General features: G+C 39.8%; 1 protein-coding gene across 3 annotated transcripts in view; it reads right to left on the bottom strand.

The window, feature by feature from the left end:
• Positions 1 to 25,248, bottom strand: part of TIAM1 (TIAM Rac1 associated GEF 1) — a 338,703-nt gene that overhangs the window by 82,119 nt on the left and 231,336 nt on the right. For 2 of the 3 annotated variants that reach the window (XM_060234345.1, XM_060234346.1), the window contains one exon: positions 13,167 to 13,273. In XM_060234345.1, coding sequence (XP_060090328.1) covers positions 13,167 to 13,273 — 107 coding nt within the window. The remainder of the gene's footprint in view (positions 1 to 13,166; positions 13,274 to 25,248) is intronic. The other variant, XM_060234342.1, reaches the window with a different exon arrangement.

Genomic DNA, 25,248 nt, shown 5'->3' with positions numbered 1-25,248 from the left:
GAGAGGAAGGAAGGAAGGAAATCCTCATATACTCCAAGCAGATTCATTCATCCATTCAATTTGTAAACTGGGGAACAGTTTCCTGTAGAATGGCATAAAATGATCCCAGATTGACTACTATGGACTCAGGAAGAAAACCCCAAATATTTTTAAAAGACACTAAAGCATGGGACGGCCAAGAGATGGTAAAGAAACAGGAGGCAAATGGTATCTGCAAAAAAGACAAGCAACATATTTCATGAAAGATTTCATGCTCTTGAAATCCCTCTTTCAACCTATCCCTTTTGGCAGAGGAAAATTCAGATCATGTGGAAGGATACCAGATGTACATATGCACACCTTGGTCGCATAGTGGAACTTTCTGTACTCTGTACATAAATGCATTTCCTCTCCCCACTAGTCTCCCACCAGCCCCACAGGCAGGGGGAGCTTTGGTGGGAAAATACCACGCACTTGAGCCCCCAGATCCCACAAAGCCTGAAGACAGAAATGTGGGTGGATCACGCATTTGGCATATCAGCCTGAGCCGCCCACATTGTGTCTGAAAGGCTAAAAGGGCGCAGACATCTTACACTCATATTCTCGCTTCCTTTTGCTGACACATGTATTCTTGATAAATTGCTGGCTGTATCGAATCTTGGAGGCTATGAAGACATAATCTCATGCTTTTGAACAAATAGCTTCCTGTTTCATTAACTGCCTGATTAGCATCAGCTAGAGATGTATAAATAAAACGAGGACTTGCAGAGAGCAAGCAAGCTTTCCTCACTTCCTCAATACACGTGTCGAGAGTCTTCATTCCTATATGTGACGCCTCGAAGCAGGGGCAGCTCACCGAAGCAGGGACAGCTCAGCTCCCGGGACAAGGGAGAGCTCCTGCTTTCAGGTATCGCCTGGCACAGCCCAGCAGCTCAGCTCCTACTTATCAAATGCCTGGCATAAGGCCCCGAAGTGCGCACTTCGTCGTTTTCAACAACCCCTTTCATTTGGTAAGTATGGGTGGACAGTTTTCTCAGGCTGAGCAGAAACATTTAGGTGAGTTAAAGTTTTTGATCCAAAAGTCCGGCGGGTCCATGACTTCTGGCCAACTTAAGACTCTGTTACAAGAGATCAGTAAGCAATGCCCCTAGTATCCGAAGGGAGGCTCCTTTAAACTTCAGGACTGGGAGAAGATAGGGAAGACCTTTCACACAGAGCCCCGAGCTTCTATTGAACTGCTGCAAGTCTGCAATACATGCAGGTATGCACTAGAGAAATTTATGCCCGTTTCTAACCCAAGCCAGCTCTCCAAAGATTGTCCCTTAAAAGGCACTGGTGTCCAACTTGTGCCCCCTGCCCCTCTTCTTCTTCCTCCTCCTTCGCCCCCTCCTCCACTAACAGATCCATCCGTGGGCCCACCATCTAACGCCCTGGGACACATGGTCTGTGAAGTTTTGGAGAAGGAACTTGATCAGGCTAAATTGGAAGATGTCCCAGAATTTGCCCTGTACATCTGACAGAGGAAGAGTTGCCTGACCTTTTATTGGTAAAGGCTATCAGAGATACGGGCATAGGGAAACCAGCCTATAGTTTTGCAACTGTCTGTTAAAAGCCACGAGCCCTGTTTAGTCTTTATCAATTGTCTTCAGGAAGCAATCAGAAGACAGGTTGATAATCCTGATGCAGCAGGAAAATTGATGATAAAATTGGCCAAGGAAAATGTTAATTTGGATTCAAAAAGAGTCCCGTGGTACAGAGTGTTAAAGCTGCAGTACTGCAGTCCTGAGCTCTGCTTATGGCCTGAGTTTGATCCTGGTGGAAGCTGGATTTAGGTAGTTGCCTCAAGGTTACTCAGCCTTCCATTTTTTTGAGGTTGGTCAAATGAGTACTCAATTTGCTAGGGGGAAGTGTAAAAGACGCACTTTGCTTTGTGGCAATGCTCAGTGCAGCAGGCTGAAATTGTTATTATTCACACAGGCTCTCAACTTAATAGGACCTTATATGCACTTAATTTGATTCATCAACTTCTTGATGCATGTATCTCTCTAAATTGACCTTGATTTGATTGGTTATATTTTTAATTTAGCAGGTTTTAATTTCTTGTTGTTTCTTTTCTTATTGCTCACTATTTAAAGTCATTTTAATCTTCCTGGTGTGATTGCTCAGGGCAATAAACATGCTGATAAGATTTTAAAAAGTGTTACTTCTGCTATTTATTTTTTTCTTCTTCCTCAGTTATAGCTATTTTTATTTGAATGCCAAAGCACTGGACAAATGGTTTTTGTTGCTTTTGATCAGACTCAGCACATTGTGCTAATAATCATATTCCTGATTCTGCTGTTAACCTGTGTGGTTTGCAAACTAACATAAGAAGCTGTATTGGATCAGGCCAACAGCCCATCCAGTCCAGCACTCTGTGTCATCCAGTGACCAATATATGTGTCAGTTCGGTGTAGTGATTAAGTGTGTGGCCTCTTATCTGAAAGAGCCAGGTTTGATTCCCCACTCCTCCACTTACAACTGCTGGAGTGACCTTGGGCGGTCATAGCCCTCTCAGAGGTTGTTCTGGTTAAGAACAGTGCTCTGTCAGTGCTCTCTCGGCCCCACCCACCTCACAGAGTATCTGTTGTGAGGGAGGGCAGAATATAGATCCAATGTCTTCTTCTATGCATACACACATGCATATATATATATAAAGTTTCCTTTCTCTCTGCCTTTAAAGAAGAAACAGGAAATGAGCGAAGTCTCACTTGAGCAATAAATAGCTTAGTGCTTTTTTGCATGGAGCTAAATTAATTTTGTTTTTCTCTTGATTTAATCTCAAGTGTGTTCTAATATTTTCCAGAATTAATATATGGTCTCACATGCACACATGCCAGCGTAAAAATGGCTCTGGTGACTTCAAATTGCCCATACAAGCGTGCATCAAAAAATCTATCCTCTCTGGAAACAGCAGCAACAAACAATGGTTCCAGACATACATCCTCCCTGCTGCAAGAACACAAGGTGTGTGTGTGTGTGTGAAAACAGATTTTACTATGTGCCTGTTAGTTTTGTACATGATAGACAAGGTCTCTGTCTATATTTCTGTATTTCTTTTGCTGAATCCCATTTTACTTTACCTGTTTTTTTGAATTTGTTGATTTTTGTACACAATGGAACATTTAATTCCAGCATGGCATTTTATGTAATTCCACAGGTCAAGCTATTGTGGAACATGCTAATCATACATTAAAAAACCATTCTTCAAAAACAAAAGGAGTGAAAATGAGGGTTCCTATCCAAATGTAGTTCAAATTGAATTTGGGCTTATTAACTTTTTTTTTTTTTTAATTTGTATCCCGCCCTCCCCGTAAGCAGGCTCAGGGCGGCTCGGTTCACTTGGCATGGTTCAGCTCCCCTTACCTGGGGGTGCAGACATACTGCTGTGTTTTCTCTTACAGCTCTTTTGTGGGTTCTGGCACATTGTATTTGCCCGGCTAAAGATGGCATGGTATCAGGGTCATCCAAATCTGATTTCCAATTTCAATCTCAGCCTCAAACGCTGGAAGAGACTGGGCAAGAGCCTTCTGCACAGAATTTGGTGGCTGCTATTTTTGCAACTCACAATGAAATCCATTACTAGTCTCTATTGTTTGTATTTATGTATTTTGTCTCCTGTCAAGGCTATTAGTTTTACATTAAACACAGTTTTAATCTTACTTTGAATTGCTTTACAATTTTCATTCAGTTGAATCTGAAAATTCTTTTTGTTATAGGTACTGAATTTTTATTTTCTGAAAAGAACAGTGTTTTAAAATTTTACCTCACAAATGTTGGTTCCTACAAGACCTCTTTTCATTTGAAGTTATAGCATGTGTTATAGAAGAACATCTGTACCCTTCCTTGGATAAAACAACCCTCTCACTGTGCATCTTCTCTCTTAAGTCTTAAAAAACTAATACCTTGTTTTACCAGTGACCCAATTATTCTCAATGTCGTGTTTCTCATAGAAATACCTTTTCTAGATCTGTTGGTGATTCACTAGGCAGAATTCTTGAAAACTCTTGGTCTTCATTAGAAATCTGGACTTTAATAATGTTCTGCATTCCTCAAATGTATATCTTCATTTGCTTTCTTAATGTCATTTATAGTTACGTTCCACATATCAATCTTCCTATTTAGCTATTTGGTGAACCTCTTACCTGTGGAAAGAGGCATCTACATGCTTATCTATTTTATTTTATTTTATGCCTCTAGAGTATCTTGTTAGAGTTTGACCTTTTCTGAGTGTTTTGTTTAGAAAATCCTTTCTATATTTCATGTTCTTATCATGGTATGACTCCAGTTCTGCTTGATTTTGTGTTTCAATTCAGCCTACAGTCCTGGCCAGGCTGGCTACTGGATAACACATTTCCATTTGCTTGTTTTAAGTTTCAGCCTCTCCATTATTTCAACCTTCATCAAGGTGCATGTTTTAGCACCGTGCTTTATGCATCAGTTCTAAATTCTATCTTTGCACTGCCCCACACATCTCCTTGGCTGTGCAAGCTCCTTACTAGGTTTTTTCTTAAGTTTATATATATATTGCATGCTTATTATAAATAGATTTAATAATTGTTTTGTGTTTTTGACCAGGTATTAACCATAATTTGATTTCTACGATTTTTTCATTGTTTTATTAAGTTTGCTTATCTTTTCTTTCAATATCCTGTGCAGGAAATCTGGACCTGCAAGTCAAGTTTAAATGCATGTTCATTATGATAGTTTTAAGAATTGCTGGTATATCTGTTAAGAATTGTTTGTTTAAGGATTAATTATTATTTGCTTTTAGGATTTTGTTGTTAAAGTTTGTTGAAACCCACTCTCACACATATGTGAGACCCACAGAACAAATTTTCAATGAGCTGGCACAGAGAAAAATGGGGTTCAGTGGAACTTGATCACCCCACTGATTTTCAATGGTTTAAATTCTCTGATCCAGTTCTCTAATCATTTTGAGTCTGATCCCTCATATACATGTATGTTAAAGCTGGCATTGTTCTATTGAGGCCTCAGTTTTATTTTGTTTGTTTTTGAAGTTTTTTCTTATTTTTGACAATTTCATATGTTCCAAAGCTATAGCAAAAGTTTTTCTTCCCTTTTTGTGACCATTTTTAGAATCCAGGGGTAATTCCAACTCTGATAATCTCTTTTTGGAGCTCCAATCTCGTGCACAATTTCATGTTTTCTTTTTTAAAATTCATAGCTGTTGCAACAAAGTAAAAAGCCTCTCATGAATCTCTAGGTGCATGCTTTCTATATGGATGTACACTAGCCTGAATCATGAGAAGTGATGCATAGGTTTATATTGTGGATTTGTATTCTACATAATGTATTCTACATAATGCCCTTTAACACTGGAAGGGTAGAGACCTTGTCAAACTGAAACTCCATGTGAGGAGGAGAAAGTCTCCAGTCTAAAATAAGTGTGGTAATTTATCTAATGTATGCAACCCTATCTCAACAGGGTTGAGCTCAAGTTATGGCAATTTGTGGACAGCCAAGAAAAGCTTAAAAGAGAAAAAAAAAGCATCTATTATTGTTGTTTTGTTTGTGTTTCTCCAAGTATGTTTTCCAGGCTCTTCCATATCTATCCAGAGGTCCTGAACTTTGCTTGGTCATGCCTCATTGATGTTGGAAAGAAGGCCTCCCCCAAAACCCCATCCAAACTGAGTTATGGAGAAAACTTATTTCCAGCAAAAGGCTAGAGGCCCCAGTGAGATCACAACAGCAGCCTCACTGCCACTTCCAAGTTGTACTTCCAAATAAAAAGAATTCCTTTTGGCTACAATAGAAACACATTTCCCTGTGAAAAGATTGTTATGCATAAAGCACACAAACTCTCCATGAACGCAGACCAAGGAAGGAAAGGAACCAGGAAATGGTTTTTATATTGTAATAATGTGCCAGTATGGACTGCCCATTTCTGGCCATGCTCTCACCTACATCTGAATATGTGTATCTTGATCACCTAAGCTACAATAAGTTGCTTGCCATAAAGGCACATGAATTGATTCAGTTTATAACATGTCACTTACATATGTCCCTTATGTGTTTCAAAAAATTGAGATGAGTTTTTGTATTCTTGCATCATAACTAGTAATGTTTATTGATAAAGAATTGTCAATACCAAGACACATAGCTTTCCCTCATACATATAGAGCTTACTTTTTGGTAACTGATATTCCCATCCCCCTCTTGTCTCAACTGTGTTTTAACCTTGGTTGTTTGAAACTTAAATGAGAGCACATCATGCAATTTGGCATACACTCTCCAAGAATTGTACAGGGCAGGAGTGGGGAGAACTGATACTAGAGTACTTTTGTATAAAGAGGGTAGCCTAGTTTCAAAAGAGACCTGGTGGGCCCTCTCATGCTAGCCTGCATGCCCAGCCCCATGATGGAGACCTGAACAGCTCTGTAGTGGATGGCTGGGCTACCTAGGCAAAATATGCCTCTGAATAACCCTTCTCCCCCTACACATGCATCTTTTTTGGATGGACAAAAATTAAATACTAAGATGTGCCAGTGTGAATGCATAAATCCATCATTGTTTGTTTCCCACCTGTGACTTATCTTTACCCCATCTCTATTAGTACACTCCTCGTTACCCCCATTGTAATGTCATTCTATTCCTTCCTGGGAATGTCAAAACCAAATTGTCATTTTTCTGCCCTTCGTAAGCAGTCATATAAAAGAGAAAAGAGTGGAATATGGGGCTCACGCGCTTGAGCCCCCAGACCCCACAAAGCCTGAAGACAGAAATTTGGGTGGATCACGCATTTGGCATATCAGTCTGAGCCGCCCACATTGTGTCTGAAAGGCTAAAAGGGCGCAGACATCTTACACTCATATTCTCACTTCCTTTTGCTGACACATGTATTCTTGATAAATTGCTGGCTGTATCGAATCTTGGAGGCTATGAAGACATAATCTCATGCTTTTGAACAAATAGCTTCCTGTTTCATTAAATGCCTGATTAGCATCAGCTAGAGATGTATAAATAAAATGAGGACTTGCAGAGAGCAAGCAAGCTTTCCTCACTTCCTCAATACACGTGTCGAGAGTCTTTATTCCTACACAAACGTGCGGCCCATGGGCCAAACCAGCCCCCAGAGGGCTCTAATCAGGCCCATGGGGCTCTTTTCTCCCCCTTCCTGTCATCACCCTGCAAAGCTCGGAGGCTTCTTATGATCCCAGCTACTTCTGCCTTCTCTTTGCAGAGGTTAAAGCAGAAGCAAAGCTGCAATGAAAATGTGGAATGGATTTCCACTTAGGTCTATAGGCAGAACAGACTGGAATGGAAAATCTACTCAAATTTTCCTTGTAACTTTGTTTCAATGGAGAAGTTTAACTTCCCAGCATTCCTATGGCCAGCTGAAGTTGTGTCGATGCAAATCAAGCGTGAATGCTTTGAGTCAGCTTTGTCTCTTCTCAAATTGAGTGAAAACTAGTGCCTACTGAGTATTCTAACTTGGGAACCCACAGCCAAAGAGGAATATTACACTGGAGAGCCATTGCTAATCTGAGTAGACTGGGGGGGGGGGGAGGGGGGAGGAGAGGGGAAAGCTTGCAATGCCTTGCCTTACCATATCATGTTTTCCCAGAATGAGAGCATTTTATTTTATTTTTTAGTTTTCTTGCTATGTGATCCTTGTGCTTTTCCTTGATATTTTATTTTTAAAATTGCACTGCGAAATCCCACTATTCCCCTACCTTTCCATTTTAAACAAAATTTTGCAAGAGTTTTAAGCATGTTTGTATAGCAAGTTTAAAAATATCTTTAATTGTTTGCCTGTGTCCTTTATAAAGTGTACATCTCCTCTCTCTGGCATTACATTTAGGACATGCAAAGTCCCATTTATGTCAGATCCGGCCCTCCTAACAAATGAGTTTGACACCCCTGCTCTAAATGAAGAGCAACTTCAGCTTGCCTAAATATTTGAATGGTGGTGACGCTCTCTGCACATGCTCAGAAGAAAGGCTTTTGTTTCTAGCTCTGGCACTGAAAATTGGGTTCTGCGCCTAAGCCCTACCAAGCTCTCATTTTGTTAAGGTCCTGATGACTTACAGTTTAATTGGTTATTATCACTTGTAGGATTTCTGCTCAGTAATCATACCTTTATCAACTGATCCTATGATTAATGTATTTATTGACAATTCACACATTAACTTGCTTTTGACTGACCCTAGTTTGGTGGCAGCAGTAAAGATAGACCTTCTTCACAACTGTTTTGTGGTTGGCACCCATACCCCTTTCTCAAAATGCCAACCTGTCCACAGGTTCAAAACAGTTGGGAATCCCAGGTATATGATCTACTGAAGAATCCATCCATTATATCCCTAGTATATAGAAGGGGGGAAATGGCAGTGTTTTCATCTATTTCAATCGTCTGTGATAGCAAAAAATTCCCACAATAACTAGTTGCAGAGGTTTATTTGCCCATTGCAAATAAGCTGTTCTACTCATCGCATAGATTTTTTTTTTTTAAATTGGCACCCACATATGGTTTGACTTAGCTAGGGCTCTGTGTTGCAGTTTTTTAAAAAGAAACAATGCATACACATCTTTGCTCTAGCTAATGTGAAATTGGATGTTTTATTCTTGTTCCAAATGGTTTGGTAGTGGCAATAAAAAGGGTGGAATTGCATGGAATCCAATCCTTGACTTTTGCTTTGCCCAGGGCCCCAGATTAACAAAGACCACTCCTGGATTCAGCTAGCTGCATTTTTAAAACCTTAGCCAGGCTGCTTCTGGAAAGTGCTCCTCCCCTCTTTAGCTATAATTAAAGAGAGAGAGAGGAAAAGAGAGACTATTTTCATAAAGCTCTACCCCATAACTGGGATAGGGTCATGCTTTTCAAGGATAACCAAATCCTTCTCCAGTTAAAGCCGGTGAAAGAGGAAAGGAAAAGAAGACTGAGAAGAGGTGAAAGAGAGGTGTTTTTTTTTAAAAGGTAGTACTTTCCTTCCAAGCTTGCCTGAACATGTCCAGCAATGTGGACCTGGGAAATAGCAGAATGGGATCCTTTCCTTATCCTTGACATTCAGAGGTCCAGGCCCCCCTTACAGAGACAGCAAGTGTATGTGGGAAGGGAGGACCCTTTCTATCACTGCTGCCTCAGAAGCCTGTCCCAGATCCAAACAGCAGTTACATGGATGGGAGATAGTTTCCACCACATTCTTGTTACCCCTGGGGGCCTCTGGAGCCCCTTCTGGACCCAAGAACCATAATTAAGAATGGGAAAAGGTTCCTTCTGTCTGTGCCACCACTGCTACCCTGCATGTTGCTTGGGAGAGGATGAAAGACTTCAGCTAGCTAAAGCGCCATTGTGGTGTAGTGGTTAGTCACAGTTCTCTCAGAGCTGTCTCAGCCCTACCTACCTCACAGGGTATCTGTTGCAGGGAGAGAAAGTGAAGGTGATTGTAAGCCACTCTGAGACTCCTTTGGGTAGTGAAAACCAGGGTATAAAACCCAACTCTTCTTTTTCTAAATGTCATAAGAGGGTCATGCCTCCATGTCCTGCTTGTTGGCTTTCTGGGGACACCTGGCTGGCAACTGCATGAAACAGAATGTGGATCAGATGGCCCATTGGTTTGATGTGACATAGCTGCTTTTATGTTCTAACAAATTTCATCATAAGGTATATCTGAGGAGAAAAAGAACTTCCACTATTTTTCAAAAACTATTTTACAGGCTCTTACGAACTATCAGGAACATGTTTGTTTCATAAATGGCTGGATGTATGGAACAAAACCTTATTCTTGCCCGGAAAATTTTAAGATGTTTTCCAGATTATTTTAGGTTTTGATTCCATACATCCAGTCATTTATGAAACAAACATTTATGAAAAAGGGTCTGATTCAGTATAAGGCAGCTTCATATGTTCAAACATGTTCCTGATGGTTTGTAAGAGGCTATATACAAACTCAACATACAATGAATGCTACTTGACCACCACCACCCTTCTGAATTATATGTTCATTTAGGTTTAACAAGAATGCGCAGAGAATTCAAAATTCTATCCCAATCCCGCCCCGCCCCCCGCCCAATTTTTAAAAAGTATGCTGATAATACACAAGATTTCTTTTGGTTATTCAGATTCATTGTCCTATATTATTCAAATACTGAAGTAAATTCAGGTTTCTTATTGCACCTGTTTTATTGCATTATAAACATTTAGAAATACCAGTCTCTGTATGGGATCTGGGGATCCCCCAGAACTACAGCTCATCTCCATACTATCAGCTTCCCTGGAGAAAATGGATGCTTTGGAGGGTCGACTCTATGACTGTATCCTCAAATCTCCAAGTGTTTCCCAACCTGGATCTGACAACTCTGATCCACCATCTCCTGCTGGTAGCTAGAGGGATATGGCAATCCTATAAACAGTAGTATGAAAGATAAACCTAGATATTATTAATGATTCAGACAGTTGGTCATAAAGGATGTAGATTTTGCTTCATTTACTTCAGTTGATAATCATTAAACCAGAGATGTCAAATCTGCAGGCTGAATCTGCAGGCTGGATCTCTAGGCTGGATCCAGCCACTGCAGTTCTCCTGTCCAGTCCTTGAACAACTGGCTCTCTCTTGCTTCCTTCTCTAGTAAGTTTTGTAGACAAATACATAGCCCTCACATGTTCTTGACCAGCATTGACCAGGAGAATTTTGTAATGAATGTAAATACATCATATTCTAGAGAAGTGTTGAATCAGGTCAATGGTCCATCCAGTCCAATGCTCTGTCACACAGTGGCCAAAGAAACCAGGTGCCATCAGGAGGTCCACTAGTGGGACCAGGACACTAGAGGCCCTCCCACTGTTGCCCCCCAAGCACCAAGAATACAAAGCATCACTGCCCCAGACAGAAAGTTCCATCTACACCCTGTGGCTAATATCCGCTGATGGACTTCTGCTTCAGATCTTTATCCAATCCCCTCTTGAAGTCATCTATGCATATAGTTGCCACCATCTCCTGTTTCAGTGAATTTCATGTGTTAATCACCTTTTGGGTGTAGAAGTACTTTCTTTTATCCATTTTAACCCAACTGCTCAGCAATTTCATTGAGTACCCACAAGTTCTTGTATTGTGAGAAAGGGAAAAAAGTAGTTCTTTTTCTACCTTCTCTATCCCATACATAATCTATCATGTCACCCCTCAGTTGTCATTTCTCCAAGCTAAAGAGACCTAAGCACTTTAACTTTCTTCATAGGGAAAGTGTTCCAACCCTTTAATTATTCTAGCTGCCCTCTTCTGGTTTTTTCCAATGCTATAATATCTTTTTTGAGGTGTGGTGACTAGAGTTGTGCACAATACTCCAAATGAGGCCGCACCATGTCTGCACATTGATTTATATGGGGGCATTATGAATTGATAGAGCGGCCTCATTTGGCATAATGTCAAGAAACATTAATACTTCCCTCTTCCTTTTTAAAAAGTAAAAAATGCCCAGCATTACTTACTATATTTGGTTCTTCAGGAAATCAGAGTACAGACTTCAGCAGCCTTCTACATGACATACAAGCTCAAACTTTAGAAGCTGATACAGGTCTTGTAGCTGTTTCAAGTTTCAAGCCTTGCACAAGCAACCCTTCCACTGTGAAACTGTGATGGCTTGTGTGTGACAAAGAGGTCAGGAAATAAGAGGCCAAGAGCTTTTCCCTTCCTTTCCACTATGATACTCTAACAGGATAATGTTTACAACTCAAGGCCACTTTACATAGTACTATCCATTTCTTACATGAATAGAATATTCATGAACCCCGTAAGTTTACATAGTCACATATGGCAAAACCACACACACTTATTTTGCCACATGCACACTATATGCAACTTTCTATGCCACTACAAGGTTTGTGTGCATGACATTTCCTTCGCAGAAGTGACCTTTGCATAGCTGCTGCAAAGCAAAAGTTTTAAGTAGCAAAAAAGATTGTAAAAAATACAAAAAACTGCGGATCACAGAATAGATGAGGAGGGAGCTGAGATCTCTTAATGATTACCAGGCCAATTCTGAGATTCAGAGGAAATTTTGTAGAAAAAGAGGTGCTGGAGCTCATTAGCAGAACTCATTTTCATAACTCATTTGCATATGCCACACACACCTGACATCACTGGAAAGTGTACTATATCAGCTCAGCATCTAACTTAAAATGCTTCTTGAATTATAATTGTCATAATAAAACCTCATTCCCATCACACTTTTTAAATTACTTTCTCCTATGTGGCCACAGTGGAATGGTGATTTCCATCTGTCTGCTTTATATGTTTTGGTTATTTCCCCTTTTTTGTGGGGAGATATTAGAAAGTCTGTCAAATCTTCAGCACAATTCTCACAGGAGGTTTGAACAATGGAACCCAGAAGCAAGTATTTTGGAAGGATGGATAAGAAAGAAAGAACACAATAAAATTTAGAGGTTCCGGAGCTCCTGCCCAAAATGAGGCCTGGATTCCAGTTTACCAACTCTCTACACCATGGGTCCCCAGTGTGGTGCCCGTGGTACTCTCTAACACCTTTCCTGGTGCTCACCAAGTGGTTTTAGATAGTGAAACCAGGTGGGGTTCTTGTACAACAGTGCTTTTAATTGGCCACTGGAGGTGTGAATGGTTGCATAGATTTAAATTAGTAATTTCAGCAGCAGCACAGTGTTACTTTAATTCTTCATTTCACTCTTCTTCCTGGTGTATTTTTTTAAAATTAACCCTCTTTCTCCCTGCATTTGGGTTTTCTTTGTATATAGCTCTGCCTCCTGCAGTAGCCATTTTGTGATTGTGTACCCACCTCTCTATGCCAGAATTCAAAACAGGTCTTCCAGCTTTAAAAGACTGGGGATCCCTACTCTACTATGGTACCAGATTAAAAGAATACATATATGTAATTTTATATTTAATATATGAAGTGAAAAAGGAGGTAAGGGTATGAAATGTTTTATGTGGTATTTGGATAGGTTATTACTATCACATGTTCATGATGGGCAGAAGGGGAAGCATTCAGGTTCAGCAGGTGGGACTATAATTGGTTTCATTCCATATCATTTGTAAACACCTTAAATATAAGATCAACATTTTTTTGGAAAAGAAGGTCTAATCACACAGGGCTGTGAAGTCAGCACACCAGCTTTGAGCACATCAGCTATTTATACAATGTGAAAAGAAGTTTCACACCTTTCCTGTTTTATCAGCCTCATCAGAGGATTGCAAGACAAGCACTTCTGCCTCTTCTGAAGTTGTCTCAACACAATTGTCTTGATCGTTGCAGAGAAAGTGTCCTGCTGGAATGAAAAACATACATGAAAGGAGGGAAATAACATTACAAGGGTGAAACACAGCAAACACTGATACACTAGTAGGAAACAGCATAATCATCTAAGCCCATAACTGCAAAACTTCTTAAAGAGAGAGAACCAGATGTTTCAAAGCCTGTTAGAGACCTACAATAGTAGGCAGATCAATTCAGTAAAAATGAGTACTTTGCATAAAATCATATAATCTGAACAACTTGATACTACAGTTCTGAAAGACAATCAAACCTGGACTCAGAAATAGCTTTCCTAGAAATACATTTAGATCTACCTATACACCTGCTTTTGTATAACCCATTCACTACTACTTATCGTATATTGTGCCTCAAAACATTTTACTTCCAGAAATCCTTTTGTAAACTCAAGCACTGTACACATGTACCTCCTCAGGCTACTGTGACTGGTAGAAAAAATAAGTAATTGTTTCTAAATATCTGTTCTGTTCAATGACTTTGCATTTGAACAAGTAGATTTACCATTTCTAATTCAGTTTTAATGGTAACAGAAGGGGATTTCTCACCAAGCAAAATAACTTTAATGACACAGATGGACTGAATCCAAAGATCTGTATTTGTTAGTTCTGTATCTGAATACAACTTTGTTGGTCATAATGGTGAACTTGACTCCTGCTTTGTTCTATTAGTTTATCAGAAATCAATCTATAGTACTAATAGAGGAAACAATACCAACATGGTATTTGTATTATTAGTCTTCTGTGCCTAGGCTATGCCCTATTAAATTTTCTGTGAAATAGAAATGCCAGCCTCCAGGTGGGAACTGCAGATCCCCCAGAATTACAGGTCATCTCCAGACTACAGAGAACAGCTCCCCTGCAGAAAATAGATACCTTGAAGCCTGGATTCTGCAGCATTGTACCTCACTGAGGTCCCTGTCCTCCCCAGGCTCCATCCACAAATCTCTAGAAGAGTCACAACCTGGATCTGGTGACCCTATCCCCCATCTCCCACTGGAGGACATGGGTGACCTGGCAACCATATTTGTGACCAAAATACCAACCTATAGTTCAGAATTAGGATGACATATACATAAATCAACTAGTGGGATACACAGATAGAGATGAATACAAGCTAACCATGTTGTGTAACATATTTCAATGAATAGATTGCAGATAAAACTACATATACAATGACAGTTATATGAAAGGAAGGTTCAAGCAGCTCTCATACATGCCAGATAGGTCTCATGAACAGTTTCGATTTCTAGGTTGTGTCTTGCAGAAAACGTCTAATGACAGGGGTAGGATTTTCACTGACTCCCTCCTCCCAGGGCAGATCTCTACATCCCTGTTTACAGGGAAGGGGAGGTCCTCTGTTCCCCACCAGAAGCAGCATTTCAAGGTGCATTCTGGTCTACAGCAGGAAGGTGGAAGTTTTCTCTACCAAAGGAAATCCCTTCCATCAACAGTGTTTTAACATAGGATCCAAACCTCTGTATTGCTAAAGCATTTTCAAAACATTTCTGTCAGATTTAAAAGTATCAATAACAAAGAAAACAACAAAGAAAACATAGTAAATCAGTGCCATGCTACTTAGTAAAAGAAAGCATTTATCCCACAAAAAAGAGATAAATTGAATATTTGCATTTTTATCATGTCACCAAAATTAAGAAGTATGCAGCTAACTGATGAACAACTGGCCTACAACTTACTAATAGAGAATGTGTATCCTTTCCTCAGCTGCTAAGAAAGTATCAGATATCCATGCTGGCACAGTTCTCTGTACCTCACCTTCTATCACAACATTTATTTTTTAAATAATTCAATCTCTATGGTTATTTGAGAATTGTGTTATTTAAATAATAAAAAAATTCAACACCATAGCCCTGAGACTATATTATCATTTCTATAGTATCATTACTAGATTTTCCGATACTTAAAAAATTAATTAAATTATTATACATAAGTGAAACGTTTTTTAAAAAAATCTTTTTTCTATTGACTTGTATACATATCTAACAGCCAAGGTTTTCACAACACCTCAGTGCCTCCTTTCCTACCTGACTTAAGCAGTTTCAATTTGTCTCCAAGGATGAACAGTCTCTTCAAAGCCACATGAAAATACATCCTCATCTCTTGCTATGCTAACAAACCCACTACTTTTTATAGCTGCCTGGTCTCTCCTTCCTGTTATAAGAAAAACATGCCATAATCTACTTCCTGCAGTGTAGACACTAATCCCAGACAGAAAGAAATTAAACACTTGGGCCAATATTTTATGTGCCGTTGGTGGTAAAACACACCAAATGCTTTATTACCAATTGTATCTTACAGATTCCCCCCCATCCCCAACATTTTGATAATGCTATATACTTTGAAAACAGCATTTAAATTTAAACATCTGCTTCATTTATGTCACGTTCATTATACAGTTTATGGTACATCTTTATCCATGCATAGTTCTCTAGATAAGGAGACTAATTTGTTTTTACTTTTGAAGTAAGGGCTAACTACCACAATGATAAATGTGAAACCTATTTGCAATGGAATTTCAGACAATAAGCTATTGTTTGTTTGTTTTTTCTGGGTTTTATAGTTTTTATTGATTTTAACTACAAAAGGAAGAGGCACAAGCATAGATACATTAAAGGGGGGAAGGGGTGGATACAAAGTGGGAAAAACAGAAACAAAGGAAAATGCAAATATGTCAGTTACAATTCTACCTCCAAATGAAATACCCAATTCTTTCTACCTGCAAGTATGAAGTTCTCCCCTTATATTTTACCATCCTTATCTTTCATTATAGATTTTTTACTAAACTATTACTTAAAATACAAGTCTAAACAATTCTTCAGCACATATAAGTAATTGTTAATATATGCTATCAAGAAACAAGAATATTTTTTTTAAAATTGTGATTGATTTGGTTAATGTCCCAGCAAATCAGATGACAAACATTTAGATACATGGGTCTCAGAAAATTCTCTTTTCATAAAAATGTTTTGTGTATGTGTGTGTGTTTTCAGCCTGGATTAGGAACTAAAAAAGAAAAATAAATCTTAGTACAAAGGAAGGTGAGAAACCCCCCCCCCCCCCAAATATATATACCAGAGGCACATCCATATTTTGCTCAGAATTTTCAAGAGTTTCTTAAGTGGATAAGGATTTATGACAGAGGAAACATAATATTAGAAATCACTAAATATTTAAGATGAAATCTGACAATTATTGGATGCAGTAGGAATGAAAGAAAAATTCAAAACAACAAATTAAGGCTACAAACAAAATCTGATCTCAAAATATCGCATTATATATAATATAGGGAAGAAATGCAATTTTTGGCTAGAATTTGGCTGTGACTCCAAGGTTATAATTCATACTGCTTCAAGAAATCAATGAAAAGCAATTTATAGCTCAAAAACTTGTAAAACAAATTCTGAAAATGACCTGAATGATACAACATAAACTTTATTCAAAAGAAATGTGATTATAAACTCAGCAGGTTACTTAGAGAATTCTATCTTTTTTTCAGAATCTGAAAGGGTAGAAGGTGATTGATAAATACAGGTACCTGTTGTTGTGAACACAAGTATACAGAGGTTTAATATAATACCGATTTCTAACAACATGTTTCAGAATTCTATGAGGGGATCAGTATTATGACCTGGGCAGAAGATTGTTTAATTCTTTAACTACTGTCCACAAGGTTTTCTGGAATTCACCCAAACCGGCTCACAGTTCATAAATCACTACATTAAGAATATAAGAACATAAGAGAAGCCATGTTGGATCAGGCCAATGGCCCATCCAGTCCAACACTCTGTGTCACACAGTGGCCAAAAAAAAATTATATATATACACACTCTGGCTAATAGCCACTGATGGACCTCTGCTCCATATTTTTATCTAACCCCCTCTTGAAGCTGGCTATGCTTGTAGCCGCCACCACCTCCTGTGGCAGTGAATTCCACATGTTAATCACCCTTTGGGTGAAGAAGTACTTCCTTTTATCCATTTTAACCTGACTGCTTAGCAATTTCATCGAATGCCCACGAGTTCTTGTATTGTGAGAAAGGGAGAAAAGTACTTCTTTCTCTACTTTTTCCATCCCATGCATAATCTTGTAAACCTCTATCATGTCACCCCGCAGTTGACGTTTCTCCAAGCTAAAGAGCCTCAAGCGTTTCAATCTTAGCTCAAAAACTTGTAAAAAAAAAATTCTGAAAATGACCTGAATGATACAACATAAACTTTAATTAAAAATATAACATAAACTTTAATTAAAAATAAAAATAACTCAGCAGGTTACTTAGCGAATGCAGGAAAAGCACCACATTTGTCATTAGCAGAAGAGCTGATTTTACCAGATACCCCATCATTGCTTCAAAATGCTATACTGTGGCACTTTTTCGGGGGGGGGGAGGCTCTCACAATGAGAATGAATGGCGCTACTGAATGCTGGATCACAAAAACAATTCAGAATTCTCCTTCAGCCTCAAAAGATACAGTCTACACCCTGTTTTTCCTCAGATAAAACAGGGACACCTTTGTTTATGTAATTGCCCTATCTGGGAAAGGGATTCTCAAACAGGGATCACCCTCACTCTGGTGATCTCCATCTGAGCATCTTTTCCCCAACTCTCATGATTCACTGATGAAGATTTTCTTCCACATCTTCATATTGTATTAACATACTCTGCAGCATCCTGTTGTGCATCTCCTTCTGAATACATGTGAACTGTTTGTTCTTCATTACACTGCACATAGTGAGAAGTTCAGATCCAAAGTTTCAATACATTCTGTTGAGGCCCTGACTACTCTCTGGAATAGGAAGATAACCTAGTGTGTTTATTTATTTTCTAGGAATAAGGCAAGTTGTGAAGAAAAATACAACAGGCTCTAGAAAGAGGCTCTGGGCGAGTGCCCGTCACCCTTGCTGTCTTCCCACCCACCCAAGTGAAGGCACTGACTCTCCCCCACCTTAAGGGGAACTGATCTCTGCCATCTAGAGAGCAATTGTAAATCCAAGTGATCTCCAGTAGTTCCTCCGAAGGAAATGGCATTGTACTTGTCTGTCCTATCCTGCCTCAAACCCCACCCTCTCCAGGCCCCATCCCTTAAATCTCCAGGAATTTCATAACCTGGAGTTGGCAACCCTATCTCCTTCCCTTTATCTGCCCCTCTGACTTCAAGTTTCCATTGCCTTCCTCCTCCCTGCAGCCTCTACACAGGGAAATGACAGTCTTCCTTCACAATGTGGGGAGAAGGGGGAGAACCAAAGCATACATCATTCTCCTCTCCCCTTGTGTGATCTGAAAAACAACCCTATGAGACAGGTTAGGCTGGAAGTGTGTGACTTCCAAAATTACCCAGTCAGCTTCCACAGCAAGAACCTAGATCCCACTCTGGCAGATCCCATTGTGAAGTCCTAACTCCTATGCCACAGTGGCTGTTATAGGGTGGCTGCTACTGAACAGTAGTAAGCAGCCAGGCGTATGGTAGTCAACCTCCAGGTGGAGCCATCCCTTTATCTGCCCCCTGACTTCAGGTTTCCATTGCCTTCACCCTCCCTGTAGTCTCTATATAGGAAAAGGATAGTCTTTCTTCACAGTGTGGGGGAGATCAAAGCAACTTACATCATTCTCCTCTCCCCTCTTTGATTTGAACAGCCCTATGAGGCAGGTTAGGCTGGTAGTCTATGACTGGTCCAAAATTATCCAGTCAGTTTCCACAGCAAGAACCTATGTCTGGCAGACCCCACTCTGAAGCTCTGACTCCTATGCCCTCCTCAAACTCCACCACAGAATCTCTAGGAATTTCCCACCAACCTGGAAAGGTACCACTAAAGGCTTCTGGGCGAATGTCCTTCACCCTTGCTGTCTTCCAACCCTCCCAAGGGAAGGCACTGACTCCTCCCCCCCTTTTGCCATATTTAGTTGTTTTTAGATTGTATAATTGTTCTTAGAAATTATGGTAACTAGTTTTTAATGTCTTGATTGTGTTGTTACCCATCCTGGGTCCACTTGTGGGGAGGGTGGGATAGGAATCTAAGTAAATAAATAAACACATTCCCCCCTGAAAAGCTGTGTTCTCAGCTTGGAAGTGCTACTCAACACAGCAGTCACATTAACAAATCAGGTGGTTACTGCAGCTTGGAGTGCTTTTGCCCAGCTCACTCTGGCACATCAACCGCATCCATTCCTAGGTCAGTCAGATGTAGCTACAGTGATTCATGCCTTAATTACATCTAGACTGGACTACTGCAGTGCAATCTACTTTGGCTATCCTTGAAAAGTGTTCAGAAGCTGCATGTAGTGCAGAATACTGTGGGTAGACTGTTGGTCACGGTCAGCATGTAACCCCCAAACTACAGCAATTATACTGGTACCAATATGCTCCTGAACCCAAATCAATGTGTTGACTTTGTCCTTTAAAGCCTTACATGGCTTAGGAGCAGGGTGTCTGAAGGTAACTGCCTGGTAATTGAGATCATAGGAGAAGGCCTCCAGACTGTGCCTCCAATCAAAGAAACTTGTTTAGTGGGCACATAAGAGAGTGCCTTTTTGGTGACAGCTCATGATTAGGAAACAACCTCCCCAGGGAGGTGTGCCAGCCCAGGCCCCCTCACTTTTGATCTTCAGGAGGCAGTTGAAGACTTATTTAGGGCTACATTTGACTATTTCAGTTTTTATTTGTTGGCAGTCCAAATTGGAGATTTTAAACTTTGGTATTTTATGTATTTTTTAAAATAATCGCCTTCAGGGTAGAAAGATGGCCAGTAAATGTTTTAAATAAATAAAGTTCCAGTTTGGGCAGTTTATTTTCCTAAACATTTCTATCCTGCCTTAACTCCTTAGACTCAAGGAAGCTAACAATGCAGCAACCAAGTTGCAAGGACTTAAACTGTAACAGCCTGATAAACAAAATTAAAATATAGATTAAAATATACAAGTTACACATTTGTGGCGTTGTCTAATAGATTATTAATTTATATGTTAAAGCTCCTTCCTCATGAGTTGATATGTGAGCTTTGGAGGGATATTTTTATTTTTATTTATTTTTGAAGTAACATTTCTATATTTCTGTTCTATAATTGTTTGTGAATACATGAAACTGCAGGAAGGGCAGGTTAGGAACAACACTACTGTCAGCTGCACCACCTAAGATGTACTTTTGCTTGCTCTTCCTGTTTCAAACCATGGCTACAAAATTTGGGCATTACCAGTTGTATGAGGCTGGGGACTTGTGCCATATGGCCTTGGACAAGCTGCCCCACAGGACTCAACACTAGCACAAGATACAGTTAGCTATTCTGTTTGCATATTTAACTATCACAAAGCCACAGACTCACCTAAAAGTACTTGTGAGATGTATTTATTGACTTTTCACCATCAGTAAAGGTGGTGCAACACATCTTACGTTTTGTTGTGTTGCCCAGCATGTTCAGCCATTGTGTAATGATACTGCTCTGCAGCCATTCACTCTGAAATGCTGACATTTATTTTTTGAGATAAAATATTGTAGAGTTTTAAGATGTTTTAAGGTGGGAGTTTTAAGGTGGGAGGGAGCAGTTACTGTAAGTTGTGAATTTGTATTATGAACATAGCCATATAAGAAGTCTTGTTGAGGTTTACAACTTTTGAATGGTTGAGCAGATGTTTCACTGGAGTCATGTATGAGGATAGAGTAAAAGCAACAGTATGCTTTCTGTAATCTAAGGAAAATGTATTTATGTCTCAGACTGCTAATATCTATATCAATCATGCTACTCAGCTTCTGCATACCTCAAAGTACACACAATATACATTGTACAATCCAATGCACACATTGTACAATCCAATGCACACATAATGTCTAAGAGCATTCCTGCTGAACAAGACAGAATCCTTACTATCCAAGGCCATTCCAGCTGCCCAGTGATTTTCCTGTGACAATAGTGAACCTAGAGTTTGCGTAAAAAGGCCTGCACCAACATCAGAACTACTCTCTCATCCAGTACTGGTGATATTTCACCTATTATCCAGGCTGTGCCTCTTATCATGCATGCTCCCTTGTGCTTTAATCAGATATCTGAAGTTGCCCCATACTGAGTCAGACTATTATCTCAGCTGGCTCAGAATAGTCTACTCAGACTGAAAGTAGATCTCTAAGGCAAAAAGCCCCCCAAAGGTCTTTCCTTACACCTGTCACTTGAGATCCTGTAACCGGAGCTGCCATTTATTGACTCTGAAACCTCCTGTAGGCATGGCATCTCCCAATCCAGGAAGGGAAAAGAGTGTGGTTTAATAGCCACTCAAGTAGCGTAAGAGTTTCTTGCTAAAAGCAATCCCTGCTGCTTCCTTACTTGAATTCTTCTCTTTGGTCAGATTTGATAAGGAAAAACACACAGAAAGGAAAAGGATAAAGAGAGAGACAGCAATAGTTATGCACGTCTTCTTTCCATTACAGGCAAAATCCCTTATCTGGCAACAAGAAAATGAGGAAGGGAACAATCAGTCATGCCAGTAGAAAACTGGCTAGATGGCCATTCTAGCTCTCTTTCACAAGTACAGGAGGGGGGTGTCAAACCTTTTCTTGCACACAGACATCCCCCCCCCCCAATTTCAAACAAGTTCTCATTCACAATAAAGCAACATAATAATAATAATAATAATAATAATAATAATAATAATAATAATAATAATAATAATAATAATAATAATAAACTTTTATTTGTATCCCGCCCTCCCCGCCGAAGCAGGCTCAGGGCGGCTATATATAGTTTGAACATGGACACTGGTACCAGAGTTTGTAATACACCCAGATGACACACCCAGACAACACAATCATTGGACCTAACAACATCAACTACATCATCTCAGGCTCATTCACTTGCTCATCTTCCAATGTTATATATGGCATTAAATGCTAACTATGCCCTTCAATTTTCTACGTAGGGCAAAGAGGACAAACCCTGCACCAAAGGATAAATGGACTCAAACCTGACATCAGGAATCACAAAACTGAGAACCCTGTAGGAGAACACTTTAACCTTCCAAAACATTCAATGGGTGACCTCAAAGTAGCTGTTTTATTGCAAAGGAACTACAGGAACAGAATGGAGGGGGAAACTGCTGAATTACAAGTTATTACAACACTCAGGACAACACCCAACCCCGGACTTAATAGGGATATTGGTTTCTTATCTTACTACATATGCTAAACTCATTCTCACCAAGAAGAACTATACATCCTCTGTATTTTTATGCATTCCTTCCTCTCTCTCTCTCTCTCTCTCTCTCTCTTCTGACTAATATAATTGAATACTGTTCATAATGCAATGCAACATATAGTAATAGATTTTTTTCTGACAAAGAACCCCAAAAGAACAACATATTGGAATAGTATTTAGAACAACATATAGTGATTGTAATATAATGCAATAAAACTGGAAATATTCTGGACCCCACCCCAACTGAAAGAAAGAAATGCTGTCTGTTACCTTCACACTTGAGAGGAGACAGATGGGCATTGTAAAAGGATCTCAGTTAACTTTTCCACAATTAGAAAAAATTATCTTACATACTTATCTTCTATTTTGACATATTTATTGCTTCAAACATTGTTCCCTTTAATTTGATCCCTGTACACTTGGGTTGTTGTTCCTGGTTTGTCTCAAAATGTCTACAACATGTTATATGCTGATTTACCTTTCTGCCCTGTCCATAAATTTGAATGGTTTTCTTCCAGTTCATTGTATCTGAAGAAGTGTGTATGTAACACATGAAAGCTTATACCTTGAATAAAACTTTGTAGGTCTTAAAGGTGACACTGGACTCTAATTTTATTCTGTTGCTTCAGACCAATACAGCTACCCACCTGGATCCATCTTTCTGTCTTTTACTGTGGGGGACGTGGGGTGTCAGTTCTGATTGATGATGCTAAACAGGTTGGAAGATTTTCATCCCCCCTCCCCAACCTTGCTCTGATTGGATTATTACATACTAAAAGATATCTTTTTTTTTTCTTTTTTATTCTAAGTAGTCATTAGACAAATTAAGCTGACAATGAGCTGGTTTCATATAGCATAATACTGACATCTTGTGGCCAAGTAGAATTTCCACATTGGGGGGAGGGGAGCGCCATTTGCCAAACCTCAAAAGCCACACTATATTTTTTCTTTGCAATTGTTTTTCTCAAGTTAGTCCAGCAATAGCCTGTGGTGTATCAAAAGAAAAGTTTAAATAAAACACAATCTTTGAGCCAGCAGCAAAGGACAAAGCTATGACCGAATCATAAAATGAAAAAGCAAAAATTATCTTTTACAGTTTACTTTTTGAAAGCAGAAATGTTCTTTGCTCCCTAGAGACAGGCGGTGACTCTATAGTAGCTTTTTTGTACTTTTCTATTCTAAACATATTTATGGCTTATCAACAGTATTTTTTAGCTGCTTTCTATCCCTTTGTAATGAGGTCTTTGCAAAAATAATTACATATTCTTCACATTCAGTTTCCCTTTCTCTCTTCCATTCTCTGTTATTTCTGGACCGGCCAACTGGTTGGAGTTCCACTGGTTAGTTTTCGGGTTTTTTGGCTAGTTGCCTAATAAGATAAGAGTTAAATTTTATAATGGGGAAAAAGAGGAGGAAATAATTTTTTTCATCTCTATTCTGTCTCTTCTCATGCATTCCTCTTAACTCATTTTTTAAAATTTATTTTGTGTATGCACACATCAGGTACATGTACATCCCAGGGAATATTGTTTCCACAGTGAGTACCAAAGCTGGTCTGCAGTAGAAGAGCAAGATTTGAGTCAAGTAGCACCTTAAAGACCAACAAGATTTCCAGGGTATGTGCTTTCATCAGATGAAGGATGCTTTGATTATCAAAAGCCTTGAAATCTGGTTGATTTTTAGAGTACTACTGGCCTTGAATCCTGCTCTATTACATGGAAGAGTGGCCCAGAAGTGTTCCTGGGAAGTGTAATCCACTGCATGTGAAAAAATTCAACATAACTTTGAGGCTGGTTTCAGATTTGAGGCTGGTTTCCAAGATCCCTTGCCAAACTGGCCTGGAGAAAAATTGCTGACTGTCCCTGAAGTGACAATCAGCATTTCCCCAAGTGGGTAAGAAAGGGCCACAAGAACGAAGCACTGATGCAACCCTTCCTGCCCTCCTTCTCATGATCTGCCTAATTCAAAGAATCAGAATTGCTGTCAAATGGCCATCTTGTCTCTGCTTAAAAACTTCCAAGGAAGGAAAGCCCATCACTTCCCGATGAAGCCTGTTTCACTGAGGAACCACTGTCAGTAACTTCTTCCTAATGTTTAGCCAAAAACTCTTTTAATTTAATTTCAACCTGTTGTTCTGGTCCGATCTTCCGGGACAACAGAAAATAAATCTGTATCCTCTATATGACAGCCCTTCAAGTACTTGAAGATGGTGATCATATCACCTCTTAGTCGTCTCCTCTCCAGACAAAACATACCCAGCTCCTTCAACTCTCCTCATACGACAGTCTCCAGACCCCACACCATCTTCATTGCCCTCCTCTGGACACATTCCAGTATATCCTTCTTAAATTGTGGTGCCCAAAACTGAACACAATACTCTAAGTGAGATCTAACCAGAGCAAAGCAAAGCAATACCATCACTTCATGTGATCTGGACACTATAACTTCTGTTGATCCAGCCCAAGATTTTTGCCTTTTTAGCCGCCACATCATACTGCTGACTCATGTTCAGTGTATGGTCCACTGACAGCACAATCCGGGGGGGGGGGGCAGAAAGTCTTTTGGGAGCAGACGAGCCACTACGTGGGTGCAGGAAGGGTTTGCACAGATATATGACCAGCGTCACCACAGTGGGGGGGAGTTACATGGGCTGCCCAAGTGCCGCTCCGCCTGAGGGCTGCGCCCAAGCGTGGGGGGAAGTGCAGCGTTCAGGCGGAGGAGGGAATGGAGTTGGGGGCGCAGTCAGGCTTAGGCAGCTTCCTGAGCAGTTTGGCCCAT

The sequence above is a fragment of the Heteronotia binoei genome, chromosome 3, assembly GCF_032191835.1.
Source record: "Heteronotia binoei isolate CCM8104 ecotype False Entrance Well chromosome 3, APGP_CSIRO_Hbin_v1, whole genome shotgun sequence".
In the NCBI taxonomy this organism is placed as follows: Eukaryota; Metazoa; Chordata; class Lepidosauria; order Squamata; family Gekkonidae; genus Heteronotia; species Heteronotia binoei.
This window is presented reverse-complemented; position numbering and strand designations above follow the sequence as displayed.